Raw genomic sequence first — 23,791 nt, 5'->3', positions numbered from 1 at the left:
TCCCTCTCAACAAACAAGACAACAAGAGGAGCCGCAAGGGTGCCCGCGCTGCCATCAAAAGATTCAGTTCCCATTCCACAAACACAATATTAATCTGAATGCCGTATTTAGACTAGTGGGGGTGCATAGAACATATTGTTATTTCCCCCCCCATTTAAATTGTTTGTTTGTTTTTTCTTGGCAGCTTCTCTCCTGGTGGACTCTGCGCTACATCAACCTGCACCAGCAAATCCTGGAGGCGTGTTCTCAGCAGCTCCTCAACTTGTCTCTCATGAGCATGGAAAAAGGTCTACATTTCGCAATGTATATTACCATCAGATGGGTGAAGAATAGAATTAGAGCTGTGTGCTGAAAAGTTCAACTTGTTGAAATCAATAGCAAGATAATTACATCCATGTGTGGTTCGGAAATGTATTTTATTAATTTACATTCAGTAAGTTAGTCATGCTGCTCATAAAAATTAGGTCAATTAGGAATTGAAACATATTTTTACAATGGAGCTTCTGAAGCAGAATGCTCCTAAATTTCCTACAAATATAAACTTTTGAACTGCCATCATGCCTGATGCATGCCAGATGCCGACGAGGTTCAATCAATTCACCTTCTTAACCTTTTTCTTGCAACACCGATTTCAAAAGGAAGACTGCAGTCATGTATAAAATTACACGATGCGCCAGCATAGCGTGCAAGACCACAGTTTACCTCATCTTAAATAGCATCTCGGGGGGGTTTTTTGGGTGGGGGGTATTGTGTGGGTGTGTTTTTGGACAATGGAATGGATTATTCCTGTTTGCATGGCTTTGTAAGGGATTTATCGAAATTCAAACAAAGCGAAGGTCCATCGTGCCTGATTGGATTGTGTTTGACCACAGAGTTTCCATTTGTATATTGAGGAGGTATATCGACGCAGAAAGTAAAGGCAAAATTCTGTTCACATCTAAATTTATTTTAGATGACTTTAAACTGCAGTTAGAGCTTTGCCATGTCGATTTTCTCGTTCCTGACTTGCTGTTGGCACCATGAACTTACTTTCCCTCATTAATGTTGCATCGAGATGAAAGGAAGTAATTTCCGATGATGTCTTTCACTTCTCTGCTGGGCACAGTCACTTTACCTGATAGAGCCTAATTAATTGTCAGATCAAATTGAAAAAAGGAAAGAAACTCATAGCCCAGAGGGGAAGATGAAAAACAATGATTTAATTTTGTTCCAGTCCTCATCTTTGTGCTGGGTGTCCAGTGCCTTTTTAACATCAAACTCTTGGCTGTTCTGCCGGGAGTGTGCAACTCTGTTCTTTGTACGCGTGGATGGGACTCAGCAAACTTAATTGGTTATTTAAATCCCACATGTTGACAGCAAAAACTTTGATGGGAGTTTTGTGGTTTGTAATTCAAACATATAAACACAAACGAGGATCATCATGTGATAGACAAATCCACCTCTTCATTCAACTCTCTCACTCAGTTAATGTCTTTACTAGATGTCCTCTTGGTAGTACGTAGTTTTGTCTTTATTGTCAATATTTGAGGAACTGGTTTTTGTCATCATAATTGTAAATTCTAGCACAATTGGAAGGGTATTTGTTTGGCGACTGAACAGTAGACTGAATCCTGCCCAGAACTAATATCTCAATTGGGACTCTTTGTTGAAGAGGTTCTCTTCTGTTTTGTCAGCAAGCAATTTATCAATGAATTGGCCTTCCAAAATGTATTTACCGGTAATTGTGTGTTACTATTTGTGGCTAAATCACACATTGATGTGGTTAGACAAAACACTTGGATGCAAACAGCACAAACGCTGTTAATAGGATATATAGTAACTGTAGGAAACTGATAACTATTGATGCAGTTTTTCTTTTTGGCACAATATTTTGGGATGGTACTACAGTGACTTTGAAGCAGGAGTTTAGAAACTTAAGATAAGAAAACCTTTATTAGTCTCGCAGTGGAGAAATTCCCGATTAAATAGCATGGTCTTCTCCCTAGTATACTTATTTAAAAATCACAATGTTTTTTGCCACAATCTACTGAAGTACGTACATCAAAATAAGGTGAATTCCTTTTGACGGACTATAATAGACCTGGCAAAGTTGTGTGCACGCAACGTGGGATCGGTTCCCACTCAGTGATGTTGTGAATGGTTGCTCATCTCTATATGTACCCTGCTACGAACTGGCGACCAATTCAGGGTGTATTCCTCCTTTTGCCTGAAACCACCTGGGATAGGCTCCAGCACCGCCACTACCCCATACAGGATAAGCAGTTCAGATAATGGATGGATGGAATTTCATCCATCTATACATTTTCTTCCACTTATCCGGCGCTAGGTTGCAGGGCCAGCAACTTTTTCAGGGAAGCCCAAACTTTCCTCTCCCCAGCCACTTCGCCCAGCTCTTCCGGGAGAATCTCAACCTTGAGACATAGTTTCTCCAGCATGTCCTGGGTCCTCCAAAGGGTCTCCTCCCAGTGGGACATGCCCAGACCACCTCACCAGGAGCCACTTAGCAAAATCTGGATATTCAAACCCAAGCCACCTCATCTTGCTCCTCTCAATGCACAGGATGGAGATTCTCACTCAATCAATAAAGGTTATGAACGGAATTGGTGACAATGGGCAGCCTTTGTGGAGTCCAAGGCTCACTAAAAACGGATCCGACTTACTGCCGGAAATGCAAACCAAACTCTGACATCGGTCATACAGGGACTAAACAGCCTGTGTCAGGGGGCGTGGTACCTGGTACCACCGGAGTACCCCCTCATGGAACTTCCACGGTGAGGACGAAATCCTCAGTGCTCCATTTGCATCTGAGAATCGACTTATGGACGAACCCTTGACTCCAGCATCTCTGAATAGACCATACCAGGGAGGTTGAGGAGTGGGATTCCCCCTGTAGTTCGAACACACCCTCCTGTCCCCCTTCTTAAAAAGGGGGCAACCATCCAGGTCTGCCAATACAGAGGCACCGTCCCCGATGACCACACGATATTGTATAGGTGTGTCAAACAGGTCAGCCCCACACCATCCAGTGCCCTTAGGAACTCTAAACAGATATCATCCACTCCTGGACCTTTTCACGGAGGAGCTTTGTGCCCACCATGGTGCATTCAATCCCAGAGACTTGAGAGTCTTCCTCAGAATCCCCAGACTCTGTTTCCTCAAATGAAGAATACAGGAGGTCTTTGAAGTACACTCACGATTAACTCACAATGTCACGATACACTATACACAGTGTTAATGGTGCACTGCTTTCCCCTCCTGAGACCCTGGGTGGTGGACCAGAATCTCCTCAGTCATCTGGAAGTCATTTTCCATGGTGTCACCGAACTAATCAGACACCTGATTTTTGCTTCTGCTATCGCCAATGCTGCATGCTGCTTGGCTAGTCAGTACCCATCAGCTGCCTTGAAAGACCCACAGACCAAAAAGGCCTGTTAGGACTCCTCCTTCAGCTTGACGGTATCCCTTATCAGTGGCGTGGATTGCCGCCACGACAGGCACCAACCACCTATGGCCACAGCTGTGGTCAACTGCCTCGGTGGACCCTCACAATATGTTTGCATATGCCAGGTGAGAACTGGATCTTACCCCACCATCTGAACCAGCACACCACCGGGCAAAGACCAATTACAGCTTTGCACCTTTCTTCAACTGAGTCAAAGACATGCGGCGGCAAGTTCGATGATGCAACCACGAAGTTGATCACCGAACTGCGGCCTTGGTATCGTGGTGCCAAGTGCACGTATGGACACCCTAATGTTTGAACATAGTGTTTGTTATGGGATTCTATGATGAATACAGAAGTCCAATAACAGAACACCGCTTGAGTTGTTGGGGGGTGGGGGGGGGGGGGGGTGCTGATGAGCGGGGGCATGTCGTTCCTCCCACTTACACTTTTCCACATCTCATTGTCATTGCCCGCTTGAACATTGAAGTTCAGGTGAGGCTTTCATTGTTGGGGAGGCCGTTGCTGACAAAAGTATTGCAAACGACTGCATGGTGTGGGTTACGGCAGAAAGGGGAATTACAGTTCTGTACAGTATGATGTGGCGTGCGGTTAAAAATATGGCATTTTATGAACATTTATGACATTTATGGACATCAGTCAGTATTATTCGTATGTACGAATGTTAAATTGGACGTGAGTAACTCGGGGACCTCCTGTACATAGACATCAATAAAAATGATCAACATGTTGACTGACTTTTGGGGGGAAAGAAAATGACACTGACAGATTTTTGGTTGTGATGAATTTTTCCTCTTCCTAACCCTACAGTGCTGAAATGCGAGTCTCTGTTCTCTGAGCAGAGAAATCTGGCAATCCAGTTCCACTTGGAGTGTGTTTACTGTAGTCTGACCTACTTCGAATACCAGGCTGCCAAGGAACACATCAAGAAAGCCCAGGAGCTCTCACTGCTTGATATCAACATGACTGGTATGATGCGTACAAATACCTTGTTTTCTCTTTCCTCCCTTTATTATAACTAGCACTGCCACCAATGATCATCCTAATAATTGCTTAATCTGTTGATTGTTTTGTCCATTCATTGCTAAATCTTATATGGAAAATATGGTTTGCATCCCAAAAAAAGCACCAGAGATCAACGAGGGACTTGGGTTTTGTCTCGAAGCCTTAGGTTTTTTTGTTCGTTCAATGTCAGAATTCTCCATTAAATTTGTCGAGATTAGTCTTATTTTCATGGAATATTTGTTAATGGAGTGGTGTGGCTTGAGTGCGAGATGGTTATAGCTTTCACCCTTAATGGTTATGTTCCACATGGCAACTAGTTACACTTCTGCACATGAATGAGTCCATCAACGACGCACTCCGCATTGCTAAGTGCATTGTGAAAAGGTCTTTACAAATATTTGGAGATACGAGCGCGGGCTGGGTGATCATAGGAAAAAATAATCATCATCACAATTATTTTTGTTGATATTGAAATCGGGATTACTAAAAAATATTCGTCATTCATTTAAAAAATTTTGTATTTTTTCAAGTACTGTTGAGCCCCTTTTCACAGGAGAAAGGTACAGGGGCCGAAAATTGCGAAAATCTGTGTATAACTGATGGCCATTGAAATTCATGGGGGCGGGTGGGGGGGTCTATACATATAAATACACTACAGTACTCACAAAAAGGGATGGCTTTTGGGTGAAATTTCGGGACAAGCCTAAAGTTAAAAAGCATTAAAATGAAATATCGATTTACTAAAATATACAGTAGTATTACAAAAAAAAAGATAAAAATGTCATTTGCCCAGCTCTAATACAAGCCATTGATCAGGTTAAATTTGAGATCCAAATGCTGTATGGTGGGAGGTGACTTAATTCACTTCAACCCAAGAGCCAGTTTGACAGATATAATTGGTAGGGCCTGACCAATATGGATTTTTTGATGCCAATGGCGATTTTTGGCAGCAAAAAAAATAAAGCATCAAATAACTCCCCAATGCATTTCAATGGTTGTCTATTCTATGCGATTTCTCGCTATTTGCGAGACACCGTGGTTCCTGTTCACAAAAAATAGCGAGGATCAGCATCTTTATCATCAAATGTGTGGTTTTAAAAAACTTCAATTCTCAGAATGCAATGCGTGGCACAATGTATTTCATTAATGATGTTATAAGGGCATTAATCCTTGTTATTTATACCTGTATGTGCGATTCTGTTAACAGTCGTTGAATGTGTGTCATATTTTAACACGGGTTGTGTGTATAGTAGTGTTATCCAGGTCAATTCCTTGCACAATTTCCTTCCATTGCTCACCAAAGCATTGCCTGTTAAAAAAAAAAAAAAATCAAGATTTGCTTTGTTTTGAATGGACTGTCCATAGAATGGCCTTATCAACAAATTTCGTGATATAAAGTATATTTCAGGATACAATATTATGGTGTAGATTTATGTTTAATAAAATAACCAGTGTTAGATGTGTACAACTGCTGTTGGAGTGCATAAAGGTAAAAACAATCGGCTAATATCGGCCATTTGGCCAATTAGTTTGAAACCCCTTTTTTGCTATCCAGTTCAGCCTAATTTTTGGAACTCAATGGGACCATTGCTTTCACATTTTTTTACTTCATCATTTTCAACTGATTGGATAAAATGAGCCCCAGTAACATATTTATGTGTTTGTTTGTTTTTGGTCAATAAAGGTGCCTTGGGAAAACGTACCTATTTCCAGCAAAAGTACTTGGCTCAGCTCATCCTTGAGGTCAAGAGAAAGCAGGAACAGGATCAACCTGTTGCGAGTCCCTCACCAACACCGCAAGCCCTACTCCCCAAGGTATGAGGTACTTCTATAGCAGGGATGGCCAGCCTATATTCGAGAGAAGTAGTCATTTGATGGGGACGCCTACTAACGATGACGGCACGTCATTGACGCGTGCCACAAATGCATCGTCTGTGTGGCAAAATTATGACCGCCACCACAAATGTCCAATTTCTGCTCTGTGTTTCAAGTGGGATTAACCCTGGAGAAACCACGCGGTCAAATTTGGCCCCTATAAATTCTGCTACTCAAATGCTACCCTTAAATCCCAAAGGGTCAAATTTGGCCCAAATCCTAAATTAGGATTAAAGCATAGAATATTTCAAAAAACATATATTTTGGTGTTCAGTGAACATATAGCAGTCATTTAATGTATAATTCAGCATTTTCCAAAGAAGAAAAGGGTTCTTGGGTTCTCCAGGGTTAAAGACGAATATCAACACTGTTGTGCTTCACAACGTTGCAAATGCAAAGACGAGTGCGATTTGTCTGTCCCCCTGCCAGTCTCCCCGCCCCCAGTGCGAGCAGCATCGTATTTTCCGCACTAAAAGGCGCACCTAAAAGCCTTCCATTTTCTTAAAAGCTCAGCGCGCCTTAAAATCCGATGCGCCTTGGGTATACTGTAGTCATTACGGTAACATGTCAACCCCCAAAAAAATGGCTCCTTGCTCGAGACATGCTTACAACGCGGAGTTCAAACTGAAGGCAGGTTACGCAGTTGAACACGGAAATAGAGCAGCGGCAAGAGAGTTCAAGTTTAATGAGTCAGAATTATCAAGGGAAATACTTTTTCATGTCATATTTTACCATCACTTTTTCTGATTTCAAATTATTTAAAAAATAGATTGTTTTTAATCAAATGAGATCTATTGCTAGTTTCTATCCTCACAGTAATTGTTTGAATTAAAACAAATAAAAGGAACATGAAGTGGTTGAGCTGGAAGCTATTCTTCTACTCCTCTTTATTGCAGTTTTTGCAATACTATCACTTTGGTACCGGTATGGCAGTAGTATCAAAGTCCATAATTCGGTATCGGGCCAACACTAATACCTTAGGGCAGTGTAGGGAAACACTGCCCTAACCTTTACTGAGCTAAGTCACTTATTCACGGCACAACCACTTCGCTAAACAATGCAAAAAAGTGGATATATGATATATAAATATACAGTATCCCTTCTGTCATTTAGTCAAAGAATATTTGGTTAATTTCCCTGGTTCCGTGTGGGGCTAACGTAGAACATGATTCAAAACGTTCGTTTTTTTAAATTAGGTATTTTTTTCCCAAAATAATTGACATTGGATAACGTCCCGCGGCACACTGGCATCACTGAAACAAAGAATTACCCATTTTTGGTTGGCATAAATTTCCGTATGGAGGAAAATGAATAATCTATATTTTAAAATGTTTGACATATGGTTCCCTAGGTATTACAGATATCATATGTATGCACTTAGAAGGCTGACAGTCCACAAAGACTGAATCTTCCAAGCTCTACAGTAATTGCATGACGGTTATTTCAAGCGCACTTTTAAGAAAAGCACACTTTCAGATTTGCTTCTTTCACCAATACTGTAACCCTGAAAATCCACACCGCCACTCTCATAAATATCAAATCTCTTACCTGTCAACATCAATCTGCTTGCTCTGCTCCATGCATTTGTTACTCTCTGACCTACTGCAGCTCATTGGAATTTCTGATTAATGTCCATACGTGTGCTGCCCTCAAGGATCCAGACCGCACTTACAACACAAAACTGACAGTGGTTATGCATTGCCCTTGTGCCAAATTGGGATCTCCAAACTTTTTGACTACACTGGCTGCTTTGATGTTTGCAGAAATATAGTCATTAATAAACTACTTATGTTTAATATTTTGAAAAGCACAATTTAGACAGCCTGCATAGGTAGGAGTGGCAGACAAAAGTCACGTACAGTGGTACCTGTACTGACGAACGTCCCTTCATGTGAAATTTTCAAGTTACGAAACGCCTCAACAGGAAAATATTGCCTCTTGTTACGAAAGAAATTTCAAGACACGAAAGGTAAAAATACAGTATGGGCCGCTACTCGCAGCTCCGAGTTTCCTGAACGCAACATACTTAGAGCTGCTCTGCCATTGGCTACTAACGAGCATTATCCTGGCATCCCATTGGCTAAGAGGGACCTCTACTGCACCGAATGTGTCTATGTGTGCAGATAGATAAATAGATGTCTATACAGCGTCCTCGTCATTCGGCCCTCGGGCCATGAGGCGTTCCGATAGTTTTACGTAAATGTGAATCACCTGGAAAAATTTGTTCTCCAGTCGGGCGATCGCTCACTATGCTAATGTTTGCCTTGGACATTTTCGAAGGATTGTTAAAAGTCGACAAAAGCAAACATCCATGAATCAGTTCTTTCCAAAACGCCAGGCGAAAACCACTTCTAAGAGAGAACATGAACTACAGAAGGCAAAAAAGGATGAGGATGCAGTTAACAGTTAAATGACCATCATTTTTATTCTTTCTTCTATTCTTTGTTTGCTTACATTATGCACAACTCCCATTTATTGTGCAATAATCTAATTTGTAAAATCTATTTGTTACATATTTTGATGCATATATATACTGTAGGTAAACACTTCGGTCTGAATTTTGGGGGGCTTGGAACGGATTAGGGCATTTACATGGAAAACGCGTCTCTACTAACAAAATTTTCTAGTTAAGACATTTCTTCCAGAACCAATTAATTTCCCAAGTAGAGGTACCACTGTACAGTTGTTTTGTTTATGATTGGGGAAAAAAATAGAATTGAAAGAGCTGCCTTGAAAGCCGGGTTTTAACAGATTGCTCAAATATGTTTATACAATGTTATTTGTCAAAGTGGGACAAAGAGGGCAAATAATTTGGGGGACGATGGGAAATCTGATGTAAGCGGTCAGATGCGTACCACTTTTTTTTTTTTTTACCGAGTGATAAGACACCACAAAAAACACGTATTGTTCCACCTGTTTGCTTTGTATTTTTTGTTAAAGTGTGCGCTCAGACCAGTAATGTCCTCATTACTGGGGGAGAAGGAGTAAGTGGGTTCAATCAAGGCCGTCATTTGACAAAATTCTCTGGATTCAAATTCAAACGGAAAGAAAACCAGAAGGACTACGTTTAATTATTTAATCAGTTACAAAAGTTTCCAGGCTAGAACTTGTCATATATCATCTGCGCTGTACATACATTTGGACAAAGTTATTTGGAACCCCAAATAATACATCAAGAGCAACGAAACAAAATCAATTTGCGCAGAGGGCCTCATCAATCTCATCGAAACATGACTTTGTGAACCCTGGTTTGTGCATTGAGGCAGAGTCATGCCGGAGCGGAACGGGACCTCCTTGGAATTATTACACTGAACAAAATGATTTAAGATTGTAATTAAAAGATTACAAACGTACCTTCCAAACCAAACAATAACAGAATCCGAGATGCAAAACTGGATGTCTGTTAATTCTCAGTCCGCCAGGTCATGGTCACGTTGCACTTAACCTTGAACTTGACATGGAACCTTTCCTTGATTGTGTAAACTGTTTTTAGGAAGATTATTCTTGCTACCAGGAATTTGATTAGTTTCACACTTGCCTGTAAAAGATTGGATCTTTCTGACTTTGGTCATAGTTTATCAGAGCCATCAGAGAAGTAGGACCCCGAACTGAACCGCGACTTATCAGGGGGTTATTTTCCCGGCCCACCAGGTGAAAATCTGTGACGATCAAAAGTTTTTTTGTTTTGTTTTGCTACTCCCACATCTTACTAACTTATTAAAACACACATTTGAACGTTTTTTTCCCCCCATTGCGCCGTCTTGCTGTTAAGAATTGGAAGACTATTGTACCTCATCTCTTTCAGGAAATGAAATGACGCGTTCACACAGTTTTCCAAAGAGGACAGGTGCGCTTGCTGCAAACAAAATGTTCATCCAAACCATTGTAAGGTGAAATAACATATGTCTGCTAACTTAATGCTAACCTCTCATGCAAAATGCAATCGATGGCCAAACAGAAATGAGCGTTGCTGTTCTTGTAATTATAAACTTTCGAACAATTGCTACTAATACACGGCACAGTCACACATACGAACATAGCATAGAGCATTACTCACAGGCTTATACTCGCTCTTTGGGAACAATGACTATTACTGGAGTGTATTTGGGACCTTCTCTGCCTCCTCTTCATGGTGCTCTTCTTTTGTACCCAATATTTTTCTGACGTTTTTCTTCTTCTCCTTCACTGCTTTTTTTTTCTTCATCAGATCATTGTTGGCTTGTGTTCTCCTTTTTGGCTGCATAAAGGTGTATGGCAGGCTTGTGCATTGCCTGCGATGCTCTATACATGGTCCCTGGAACCCGTCCTTCAGAAAATCCATTCTTGTGTTTGTGGCCTGTTTTTCCTGGGGGTTTACACCATAACAGTTTTATCTTGATACGATGATGATGTTGGTGTTGCTTTAATTAAACATAAGAAAGACGTTCAGCGCCTCAGCAGAAATAATTAAAAAGCTTTCTGCATGTCCTCAGCCAAATTAAACTGGGAAAAGAGTGAAGGCCTAACTGTTGGGGAGTGGCTTCAAGCCACTGATCTTAATATGGTGGATTACTGCTTGATGATGATGATGATGAGAATAACAATAATAATAAAAACATTTTGATATTTATTTTGGACGGCATGGCTCAGCGGTCGAGTGGTCATCTCCCAAACCAGAGGTTGGGGGTTAAATCGCCAGTCATTGCGGCCTTGTCGAAGTGTCCTTGAGCAAGATACTGAACCCCCAATTTCTCCTGACGCTGCATCATCAGTAGGTAAATGGGGAAACGGTGTAAAGCACTTTGAGTACCAAAGGTAGAAAAAAAACGATATAACTGACAGCCCATTTACCAATTATAGTGCTGTGAGATAGTATTTGCCCCTTCCTGATTTATGTGTTCTTTGCATATTTATCACATATGAAGGTTTCAGTTCATCCAACCAATTTTAATATCACACAGAGACTACCCAAGAAAATGTTTAAAATGCAGTTTCTTCATGCCAATTTAATTTATGAAGGCTAAAAAAAAATCCCTAATGACCCTATGTGAAAAAGTAATTGCCGCCTCTTGTTAAATCACAAAGTAATTGTGACTAATGACAGTTTTGGGAACTGGATGTGTTGAGGGATGAGGAGCCAATGGAGCATCTGAAGGGCAGGGGTGATGTGTTTACGGGTGCGGGTGAGGAGGTGAGCGGCAAATTTTTGGATGTATTTGCAGTTCATTGAGGTTTTTTGAAGGTGCGCCGTAGAGCAGGGATCCCCAACCAACGGTCCACGGACCGGTACCGAGCCTCGGCTCATTTGGGACCGGGCTGTACACAGACAGACCTGCAAACTATGAGCAAATTTACTCCATCAGACGTGGCAGAAATGTGCTCGACTCTAGTCAGTCTGAATCCTCCTTTTAACATTGGCTAGAAAGCTGAAATAAACACAATCCGCCAATAAATGAAAGCAGCAGTAAACAGGAAATAATAGTAAGAAATTGACGAAACGTAAAGCAAAACGTGCAGCTGATGGGCAGCCATGACTTCTGAAGTTGATTTAAACAGGTAACTCTGTTTACATTGTGTTAAAAGAAAAAGCAAAAATGTTTTTAAATAAAAGTGAAAAGGAAAGAAACAGGCATGCAAGTGTTGACCAAAATGAGCGCCTGCCTCATGTACTGTAGTTCGAATTGAAGAATGAGATACGCGAATGTTTCCATCCTATTTCAAAACCAGCACAGGAGCTGTTTCTTTTGATTTTCACGTGATCACCATTTGGATCGTGAATGCACATGTGTGCAACGTGTTCATCGACCGGAAGGCATGTGTACTACAGTCAAACCTCGGTTTTCGTCCATAATCCGTTCCAGAAGGCTGTTCGAAAACCGAAACCACGCTCTTTTGAAAATAAAAATGTTTATTGAACACGTCTGCTAACAATGGAAAGCAACACGAGGAAGCATCACTTCCTGGTGTAAGGAAGGCGAGAGGAGTCAAATGGTGCGTTCAAGTGCGCTCAGTTTGTTAGAGAACCAAAATCTAAAATTTCGAAAACCGAATTGGTCGAGAACCGAGACATTCGAAAACCGAGGTTTGACTGTACTGTATGTGCGTTTGTGGAACGCGTCGTGACGTAAACCCTGTGCTTAAATGTACCACGAATGGAACCAGGTGCATGTCCAAAGCAGTTTGCATATGCGCAGTGCAGAAACTACAGCAGACTGAAAAAGAGGATGCCTTTCAACTGCATTGGCTAATATGCTGCCTTTTTGCAGTGGAGTAAAAAGTTTATTTATTTTTATTGAATGATTTGCGCTGGACGCCGCAGTTTATCTTGTTACAATGTAAGGATGAGTGGCCTTTTCCACCCGGCTCGCAGAGCAACTACTTTTAGTTGTCATCAACCTGGGGCTTGATGCTGCTCTGTTTCAAACTCATGTCAATTTTTGCATCAAGATAAGTAGGTCGCGTTGTTTTGAAGTCCCGTGCTCTGTTTGAATGGCAATGACTCTTGACGTTCTGTTCAATTGTTTGAGAGGTATCCAGAACTTTAGAAGGAAAAACAAAACATATCTGCAGCAGAGATTAAATCTTCTTGCAGAACACTCATTCAGGAACCCCACAGATGAAATTCCTGATCTCAAACTGCAAACTGACTTCAAAGATCTCACTGGCCTCCTCCTGAACAGTCAGACATGAACAGTATGATGCATGGTAAAAAAGGACCCTGTTGACCAACTGCGAAAGCCATTAACTGAGGTAGCCCGTGCAAGAGAAATGAGTGCGTGTGGACAGACAGTAGACACCCCCGGTGGAGAAGCTGCCTCTTAAAAAAATATACCGAGAGGTTACCATGGAGGATTTAGTTTGCTGCTATTGCAACAAACGCATTTGTGTCTGTTGTTAATCCTGCGATTTTTCTTTTTTGTTTTTTGAAAAAATAATATTCTATTCGGATTTGCATGATTGTGATTTCCATATTTTAGTTGCATGCAGGAGATTTATTTACTCTTCTGACAAAAAATTTTTTGGGGGGGAGCAGCGGGGGTGGGGGGGGGGGTTCCCTGGCACAATGTTCATTTGTGTGACAAAAACAAGGAGGAAGAGAAAGTTTTGGCCAACGCTTAAATTTTTGTCTGCATGGTTGGCTATTTATTCAAGGTGCAACGATTAATCGACAACTAATCTATTATTATTTTTGCCAATCATTTAATTTGTTTAGAGGTCTTGTTTAACCTAAAATTGTTCAATTTCCAGGAATTTAGAAAATGTTTACGTTATTTATAAAAAGCACTAAATGCAAGCTTTACTCTGTACTGCTGTGAGGCGCTAATTTTGCAGGATCTCTGTCATAGAGGAGCAAGAATTCATGCACACATTATTGATGCTGTACAAACTGATTTGTTTGCAGAAATTATATTTGGTGTCATTCACAATTTTAAGATTTGTTCAATTGACTACACCATTTGGGTTAAGCAAAATCAGACGACAGAAAAATGAGTCATACCACCGAGCATGATTTCATCTTAAAATACAATATTTTAATAACAACAAAAAAAATCTTGTTTGCTTTTCTACCATAGTCTGTTCTGTTCAAATGCAGTCGTTCATACGGATGGGTTTTTTTTTTGTACTTACAGGATTGCAATCTTGGGGATGACACAGTGTTGGACAAGATTAATTTAGCAGAGCCAGAGCAGTACAAGCTGCCGCAATTCACTGCGGAGGAGCAAGCAGTCATCCTGGGCATCTGGTAGGTCTTCTACACTTGGATGAGCACGCGACCTGCAAACACGAGCAGCATGTTGTGTGTTATTTCCCGCTTTATCTCAACGCTATCATCCAAAACGTAGACTTACATTTCAGTTACAGTGGAACCCCGCGAATAGGGATTGGGTCAGTGTCAGAGATGCTCACTTGGACAATTGAACAGAGACTCGAATACCCGCGAATACCATAAATCCACGTGTAACTGGCACTCAATGAAAATCATTGTTGAGGGAATCTCTCTCTCTCTCTCTCTCTGTATATATGTATGTATGTATGTATTTATTTATTTAACACACACCCCCACAAAAAAAATTCTTCCAACGCTTAAAAATGCTGATAAGCATTCAATATGCGTGTTCTGCAAACACGGGCAATTTATGTCAAAATAGTTAAGAATATACAGTATTTTACAACCGAAGAAACAAAAAACATCTGTGAAAATGCGAATCTGCGGGTGCCGAATTGCAAATATGGGGAGGGCTACCGTCGTTAAAGTTAAGTTCAAAGCACACACTATCAACAGTCAAATTAATAGAATACCATGTCTGTATGTCACAGTCTCACAGTACTATGGTCGTTCTAATTGCGAACAATATGGCTGAGCCCTTGCTCGAAAATGTTTTAGATCCCCTTCATATATATATATTTTTTAATGCTGAATTTTTCGTACTCGCTGGTGGACACCAGCAGTAAGGGATGCCGTCAAGCTGAAGAAGGAGTCCTATCGAGCCTTTATGGCCTGTGGGACCCCAGAGGCAGCTGACGGGTATCGACTGGCCAAGCGGAACGCAGCTTCGGTGGTCGCCGAGGCAAAAACCCGAGCGTGGGAAGAGTTCGGTGAGGCCATGGAAGCCGACTTCCGGACGGCTTCGAGGAAATTCTGGTCCACCATCCGACGTCTCAGGAGGGGGAAGCAGTGCACCACTAACACTGTGTACAGTGGGGATGGGGCGCTGCTGACTTCGACTCGGGACGTTGTGAACCGGTGGGCAGAGTACTTCGAAGACCTCCTCAACTCCACCAACACGTCTTCCTTGGAGGAAGCAGAGTCTGAGGACCCTGAGGTGGGCTCTCCTATCTCTGTGGTTGAAGTCACCGATGTGGTTAAAAAGCTCCTCGGTGGCAGGGCCCCAGGGGTGGATGAGATCCGCCCGGAGTTCCTCAAGGCTCTGGATGTTGTGGGGCTGTCCTGGTTGACACGCCTCTGCAACATCGCGTGGTCAACGGGGAGAGTGCCTCCGGATTGGCAGACCGGGGTGGTAGTCCCTCTTTTTAAAAAGGGGGACCGGAGGGTGTGTTCCAACTACAGAGGGATCACACTCCTCAGCCTCCCTGGTAAGGTCTATTCAGGGGTGCTGGAGAGGAGGGTCCGTCAGGAAGTCGAGCCTCAGATTGAGGAGGAGCAGTGTGGTTTTCGTCCCGGCCGTGGAACAGTGGACCAGCTCTACACCCTTAGCAGGGTCCTCGAGGGTATGTGGGAATTCGCCCAACCAGTCTACATGTGTTTTGTGGACTTGGAGAAGGCGTTTGACCGTGTCCCTCGGGGAGTTCTGTGGGGGGTGCTTCGTGGGTATGGGGTACCGAACCCCCTGATACGGGCTATTCGGTCACTATACCACCGATGTCAGAGTTTGGTTCGCATTGCCGGCAGTAAGTCGGAATCGTTTCCAGTGAGGGTAGGACTCCGCCAAGGCTGCCCTTTGTCGCCGATTCTGTTCATAATCTTTATGGACAGAATTTCTAGGCGCAGCCGAAGCGTTGAGGGCATCCGTTTTGGTGGCCTCAGTATTGCATCCCTGCTTTTTGCAGATGATGTGGTGCTGTTGGCTCCTTCAAACGGGGCTCTCCAACTCTCACTGGAGCGTTTCGCAGCCGAGTGTGAAGCGGTTGGGATGAAAATCAGCACCTCCAAATCTGAAACCATGGTCCTCAGTCGGAAAAGGGTGGAGTGCCCCCTCCGGGTCGGGGGAGAGATCTTGCCCCAAGTGGAGGAGTTTAAGTATCTTGGGGTCTTGTTCACGAGTGAGGGCAGGAGGGAGCGAGAGATCGACAGGCGGATCGGTGCAGCGTCTGCTGTGATGCGGACGTTGTATCGGTCTGTCGTGGTGAAGAAGGAGCTGAGCCAAAGGGCGAAGCTCTCAATTTACCGGTCGATCTACGTTCCAACCCTCATCTATGGTCACGAGCTATGGGTCGTGACCGAAAGAACGAGATCCCGGATACAAGCGGCCGAAATGAGTTTTCTCCGCAGGGTGTCCGGGCTCTCCCTTAGAGATAAGGTGAGAAGCTCGGTCATCCGGGAGGGGCTCAGAGTCGAGCCGCTTCTCCTCCACATCGAGAGGAGCCAGATGAGGTGGCTTGGGCATCTGATTCGGATGCCTCCTGAACGCCTCCCTGGTGAGGTGTTCCGGGCATGTCCCACCGGGAGGAGACCCCGAGGAAGACCCAGGACACGCTGGAGTGACTATGTCACCCAGCTGGCCTGGGAACGCCTCGGGATCCCCCGGGGAGAGCTGGAAGAAGTAGCTAGGGAGAGGGAAGTCTGGGCTTCCCTGCTAAAGCTGTTGCCCCCGCGACCCGGCCCCGGATAAGCGGTAGAAGATGGATGGATGGATGGATGAATTTTTCCCCCTAACTTTAATCAAAATGTAGCATCACAATTCAACATTCCTCAAGGAAATATCAAAATTCAAAAATGGAGCCTTACCTAAACATACAGAACAGTACAGTGATTTGCTTGCAGTGGACTTCGAAAGCCTCCAGAAAGGAGCTGATTTGAATTTGTCATCATTATGATGGCTGTTTATCACTCATTAGGAATTGAGAAATACCCTGCTAACAAAAAACTAAAAAACTGTTGACCAGCATGGTTTTGTGTTTTCTTGCTGGTCTTGCTCGTGTCAACAGTCACTGGTCAACCAGCTCGACCAAATGAGCCGAAGCCGCGCAACAATATCATCATGTTGCTGAGGCCCAGGCTGCAACTAGTGATAGTTAGTGACCAGCACGGCAACAAAAGCATCTTGGTCATGGTCCGGCTGTTGGAATCTTGGCTTTGTTTTGCTTTTGCTGCTTTTAAGACTAGCACGAAAGCAAAACATGCAAAACACTCTGCCTTTATTTATTTATTTTTTAATTTTTTAGCAAGGTAAACTGTTTCCTTTTGGAGAAACGCTTAGTGTACGCTATACTCGGATTTTTCCTAATTGAAATGCCCATACACACCCATGATGACACCAAGAAGGTTTGTGTATATGTGGCGACAAGACGTATCAATAGCTCCCATTCAAAGGAAAGCCGTTTTCCCTGTTTTTTTAAAATTATTTCCATATAGATTTTTTAAAATTATTAATTAAAAATGAAAGATGATAAAGCAATTGTAATGAAGAAAAAAAGTCATGGAATGGCACCATTAATGTGTTTGTATTCTAGCTTTGGGTTCTTATTTTTTTTTTTTGTTTGTTTGTTTTTTCCAGATATATTTTGTTGGTATGTATGTACCATAAAAAAAACAAATGTTGTGAAGTCCCTATTTCAATACAAAAATGTGTTTTAATTTACTCAAGAAGAGACATTTTGTGTCTTCAAATATGCTTATTTAGCTTTTGTGAAGATAAGCCGTTCAGATAGTGAATGGATGGATAATCTTTCAATAGATTTTTCCTCTATCAAGACAGTTGAGGTCACCTTGCATGAATCGTGTCACTACATTTTTCTTCTAAAAACATAAGGGGTGTTCACACGGCACACATTTGCTCCGGCGCTGCACCAATGTATTTTGTTGCGATATATTTTGCACCGCAGCAAATTGTGTGGAGCGTTCACACGTACAAAGCCGCTGAGCGTGTCAGCACCGGCACAGCGTCGGTGCAGCCCCACTTGCGTTCACACGGCAGTTTCTGCAGCGGAGCAAAACGACAGAAAACAAATGAGCTGTCGTGTTGGTTCTTTTTAAAACGTATGCACAACTCAAGCGACTACTGGACAGGCACGTCCTTCTCCTTCTCGGTCTCCGTGCCTTCTGCTCGAGAGTGACCGCCCCCGAAAACGTAAATCAACGATGACTTCAATGACACTCAGAAAAGCAAACACGTAATGCGCCAAATAGAAAATCAAGAGAGGAAATCACTTAAATGGAGGGCGGGGGGTTGTGAACACACAACAAATGAACAAACTACACAAACAACTCCGAGACAGTCCAGTCTCCTACAAAAGGAAAGATGTTACCAGCCAAGTCTTGTGTCGTTATTAAACAAACACATGACGGAAGTCCGACAGAGCATGAAAGCAACGCATTCTCGCCGTACGTACTCTTCACAAGCATTTGCTCTGGAGCAAATTTAACCCAGTTGCGTTCACACGTGCAAATTTACATCGGTGCTGCTTCGCAAACGAGCATTTGCTCCGGAGCAAATTTTTAAACCACCTCCCTGAGGTGGATCAAATTTGGTCCGGTGTAAGCTGTTTTCCGGGGCTACGCCGGAGCTAATTTGCACGTGTGAACGCTCTACGGGAGCAGCCCCTGCGTAGCACCGGACCAAATCTTGCCGTGTGAACACCCCTATAATCTCTCAAGAGTGACGGAATCATGTCTTATTTCATAAAGCAACATTCCTTTTACCGTCGTCAGCATGCCTTGTGAAATTGCTTTGACTGCCATGGACTTTTATTGTGTCGTGCAATTCAGATGAAATGCATCCACAAATTTCTCAAAGTTAAGGAAGTTCCCATGTGTGCCTTGAATTTAATTCCGTATGGCATGAGAAAAAGACATCCATTAGAGAGAGCCCAACAGTGCCTGGGTTCCATTCAGTGGATCAAGAATTCATGGTACCGATCCTGATTGGAGAAACAGGTTGATGGATGCCCACTGGTGGAGTTCAGTTTTATAGATCAAGATCCGGGAAAAGCACTTTGCAGTCGAGGCGATGGGGAAGTGATCAACTATATGGCAGAAGTTTGGCTTGGGCTGAAACGGCATGACAGGGGAACCAAAAATGTTAAAAAGGAATGGACTGAGAAAACTGCAAACTGTTTGATGAGTCTTCTTGATTCACCCTTTCATGCACCCTGTAACCTGATAAGCTGTCCATTGTAGTAACCGCTGTCCCTGAAAGGGTTAAATTAAACAAACTACTGCTCTAATTTGTAAGGTAAAATAGGGAGGTGGGGTGGGGGAAGAGAAAGAGGGAGAGAGAGAGATGAAAACAGCAGTGGTGTCATCTTCTACAGTCTTCTAGAATGCAGAAAAAAAATTATAATAATAACCCTAAGTAATCTAAAAAATACTATAACAACATGACAACAAGTGGGAGGTGTTGCTGAAAAGCAATATCTGCGCAGTTAAAATTAGACCGAAACAAATGAAATTATTGAGCTGGATTCAAACCACCGAGCCGTCACATGCCATCCATGTGAGACCACTCGGCTCATCGGCTGAATGACATCTGTGGCTAGAGAGGCGGAATACAAAGTCAAGTGAAGGAAGCCTGCAAGATTGCTTGGAGATGGATTCGCAATCAGAGCTGTCATGTCATTTTCTGGCTACCCACACATATACACACACACCATAAAATGACAATTTTTGGGATGTTGTTGGCAAAGGTGTTTCCTCACTTTTTTTTTTTGGAGGGGTGAGGCTTGAAGCAGAATGTCTGAACTAATATGCTAGTTTTTTCTTGGGCAATATTTGACTCAGCTCTGGACTTTTGTGTACACTGTGTTTTTCAGCACTGATTTTCACAAGAATAACCCTGTCCACAAACTGACACAAGAAGAACTTCTGGCTTTCACATCAGTAAGTAGCTTCCACAATATCAACATTAACAGCTGTACTTGTTGAATCAGTGGTTGTCAAATGGGGCGACGTGTACCCCTGAGGTGACGTGAATGCACTTCAGGAGGTATATGAGTTTTTAAATATATATTTTTAAAAATGACCATCCATCCAAGAATCCTTTAAAAATTATATATACCTGTATATATATTTTTTTTCAGGAAAATATAAATTCACAAAATGAATGTTCTAATCAGTAGGCTGTTCAATTTAATTTTCCCCAAAACAGAGTCTCACCCATACCCAGAAGGGTTCAACACAACCTGCCTCCTAATATCACCTGTCAACATTTGAAAACTTTAAAATTAAGTTAGTTTTTTTTTGGATGGGAGGACAGATCTTTACTCTGATCCCCGTGGAGGACACTGTAATTATTTTTATGTGCACAAATCGATATTTATAATTAAATATTTTCTGTCTTTTTTTTGTTGTTATACTTTGTTTGCAAATAGGTTGAGAAACCGCCATATAAATGGAGTTGCAAAGTTTCATAAATCTAACAATGATGGTACAGCATTCCTTTTTTTTTTTTCCCCCTACTAAAAATATTTGAGGGTATTTGGCTGAGGGCAGCCTGGTGGTCGACTGGTTAGCACGTCGGCCTCACAATGCAGAGGTGCAGAGTATGATTCTGGCTCCGGCCTGCCTATGTGGAGTTTGCATGGTCCGGGCCTGTGTGGGTTTTCTTTGGGTACCCCGGTTTTCTCCCACATTCCAAAAACATGCTTGACAGGCTGATTGAACACTCAAGATTGTCCCGAGGTGTGAATGTGAGACAGAAGGTTGTTCGTCTGTGTCTGCCCTGCGATTGGCTGGCAACCGGTTCAGTGTGTCCTCCGCCTTCTGCCCAAAGACAGCTGGGATAGGCTCCAGCACGACCCGCGACCCTTGTGAGGATAAACAGATTATCAATAGCCATCCCTATGTATAACAGGTGCTTTGCTGACACTCGTGTCTATGGGCTTGACAGCGTCATTGTGGTTCATAAAAGTCCAGGAGTTCAGATGCTACTGGTCAAAACTCTGTTCTTTTTGTACAATATTGATGCTCTTAACATATTTGTTCTGCATTTAAGGAGCTTCAGTATACTTATACAATACTGTGTTAAAAACAACAACAACAACATAAGGGGTGTTCACACGGCAACATTTGCTCCGGTGCTGCGCCAGCGCTGCTCCAGTTGAGCGTTCACACGTGCAAATTTACACCGGTGTAGCCCCGGAAAACAGCTTACTCCGGAGCAAATTTAACCCACCTCAGGGAGGTGGTTTAAAAATTTGCTCTGGAGCAAGTGCTCATTTGCGGGGCAGCACCAATGTAAATTTGCACGTGTGAACTCTACAATTTGCCCCGGTGCAAATGCTCGTTTGCGGGGGGGAGTAGCCTCGCTACGCGTGAGAAGAGTTGATTACATACAGCGAGAATGCGTTGCTTTCGTGCTCTGTTGTACTTCCGTAATGTGTTTGTTTAACTCATTTACACCCTTTGACGTATAAATACGTCAATTTGCGCATAGCCGTTCCCTCCCCATGACGTATTAATACGTCAATCACGTGTTTTCATGGGGGAGGGTGCAAGAGAGTCCGATGCAACTTCTCACCACAGGATTAGGCTTGGCGGCAATGTTAAATAGCAAAAAAATGGCCATCGGGTGGCAGTGGTGCAAAAATCAACCAGGATCACGCAGCAGAAGTAGTAGAAAGGGCGTACAGTGAAGGCGGGGCATATGTGGATAGTGGATTGGAACATTAGCAACTAGCAACGATGGAGAAAAGGAAATAACTAACTAAAAATGATTTTTTTTTTTTGGTATAAAAGCGTCCTCGAAACAAAACAACAAAGGAGATGGTGTTTGTGTGGAAGAGAAAATGACGCTTCGGTCACTAATCGAAAGCGGCACCCGTCAAACGAACGTCGGTCTGCACAAACATGGCGTGCTACACGCAGCCCGCATAGCTCACGCCGAGTTTCGAGTTCATCTGATGAAGATGAACTTGCTTCACGTCAGCGATCATCGCTTGGCACAGCATTTTGTGCCTCCCGATGCCCCACGTCGCCCACAAATCGTCTCCCCGGCGACTTCCAGCGATGCCGGCAAAGAGGCTGCATTGCTTCACATGGCCGACGCCGGGCACACGTCAGCGATTCGTTGGAATCGTCTCGTAAAGACGACGGCGAAAACGATGAATTGGAGAGCGATTTGGATCCCGATGTCGGAAGAATATGTGCCTTCGGACATAACGGAAAGCAGCTGAGAGTCCTCGCCCGAGCCGCTGGAACGAGGAGGTAACTGCTGACTAGCTTGCAAGTTCCCATTCAAAACTTCATCACTTCTTATGCCTCCTCAGTCACTTTTATGTACCGCTACATTCCCCGCTATACTATGAAGTTGCCAGTAACACTCATCATTTATGTACGGTTGATGCGTCTCGTAGATGTGGATGAAAATATGCGCCGTAAATGCGCTGACTTGCATGTCGCCATAGGTTTTCAAAAAACAAACAAACAAACAAAAAAAAAAACAGGACACATTTGGTCCGCTCAGCTCTGCTAAAACTAGTGTTAAATTCATATTCCATTTCATTTCAAATTGGATGCTGAGCAACGTGGAATGAATGGTGTAAATAGCAGTGTGCGAGCATGTATGTGTGTGTGTGTGTGTGAGATGTTGAAATGTAAGTGGAAAGCAACAATAAAAAAAATAGAAAAATAAAAGTGTGGTAATTGTACATACTTCTATACATTACAGATTGTCCAACCAGAAGCCAAAAGATGACGACTCCTCGCTTTGGTGGTGGAAAGAAAGGTAAATAAAATGATTGTACCTCACTCTGCAGCAAGATATATTTGCAACTTTTTATGTTTCTATAATTTATAGGTCGTGCATCTGGATGTGGTGGGATGAATCGATGTGGTGACAAACTGGATGGAAGCCAAAAACCATCTTCTCCACAGCTGCACTTTTGTTCATAGTTCAATAGTTTTGTTGTGTGCAAATAAATTATTTTGCGACAAAAACATTATTTGTAATGTTCTTTTGTAGGAGGAACACATTATTGAGGTATTTGAGCTGCCACAAAAGCAAAAAATAGTGTAAAACTTGAAATGATGCTTGAAATGCATGCTTTTACAAAAAGCTCATTTTCTCTGGATTTCTGCAGAAAATCTGCATTTTCCATCAAACTTAGCAGTTTTCTAATGCTGATTGCCAACGAACGGAGAAAGCTAGAAACAAACTTTTTTTTTCTGCTGAAAGAAGAGAGTCTCACCTTTCTTTTGACAGGTTGTCTATATATATAGCCATAGGACAGAAAATTCTGTGGGCCTTGCAAATCAGTCGAAATTCAGTAAAATGTGAGGGACTGAGGGGGTTGCTCCAGTGAAAAGGGGTGGTATTCAATGAGTTAATAACGACACAAGACATGGCTGGTAACAGTAGCAAGCGGCACCTCTTGGGTTATACCATCTCAACTAGAACGGGGGGGATAGTCCCCAAACGTCATCTTTCCTTTTGTAGGAGACTGGACTGTCTCTGAGTTGTTTGTGTAGTTTGTTTCTCTGTTGTGTGTTCACAACCGCCCCATAGAATTTATTTTGTGATTTCCTCTCTTGATTTTCTGTTTGGCGCATTATATGTTTGCTTTTCTGAGTGTCATTGAAGTCATCGTTGATTTCCATTTTCGGGGGCGGTCACTCTTGAGCGGAAGGCACGGAGACCGAGAAGGAGAAGGACAGGCCTGTACAGTAGTTGCTCGAGTTGTGTATAAGTTTTAAAAAGAACCAACACGACAGCTCTTTGTTTTCTGTCGTTTTGCTCCGCTGCAGAAACTGCCGTGTTACTGCAAGTGGAGCTGCACCGACGCTGCGCCGGT

General features: G+C 42.8%; 1 protein-coding gene and 1 long non-coding RNA gene across 3 annotated transcripts in view; both read left to right on the top strand.

Moving 5' to 3' along the window:
- The window catches only part of ttc27 (tetratricopeptide repeat domain 27), an 81,265-nt gene that overhangs the window by 27,686 nt on the left and 29,788 nt on the right, over positions 1-23,791 (top strand). For both annotated transcript variants that reach the window (XM_086122516.1, XM_086122515.1), the window contains exons 5-9: positions 185-287; positions 4,274-4,432; positions 6,153-6,283; positions 13,954-14,066; positions 19,814-19,880. In XM_086122516.1, coding sequence (XP_085978642.1) covers positions 185-287; positions 4,274-4,432; positions 6,153-6,283; positions 13,954-14,066; positions 19,814-19,880 — 573 coding nt within the window. The remainder of the gene's footprint in view (positions 1-184; positions 288-4,273; positions 4,433-6,152; positions 6,284-13,953; positions 14,067-19,813; positions 19,881-23,791) is intronic.
- Positions 21,334-22,937, top strand: LOC147199511 (uncharacterized). The gene is made up of 2 exons (XR_015102081.1): positions 21,334-22,205; positions 22,669-22,937. It is a non-coding gene; the product is annotated as an uncharacterized LOC147199511 (long non-coding RNA).

The sequence above is a fragment of the Hippocampus guttulatus genome, chromosome 10 (genome assembly GCF_054856545.1).
Source record: "Hippocampus guttulatus isolate MCC_2025c chromosome 10, RoL_Hgut_1.0, whole genome shotgun sequence".
In the NCBI taxonomy this organism is placed as follows: Eukaryota; Metazoa; Chordata; class Actinopteri; order Syngnathiformes; family Syngnathidae; genus Hippocampus; species Hippocampus guttulatus.
This window is presented reverse-complemented; position numbering and strand designations above follow the sequence as displayed.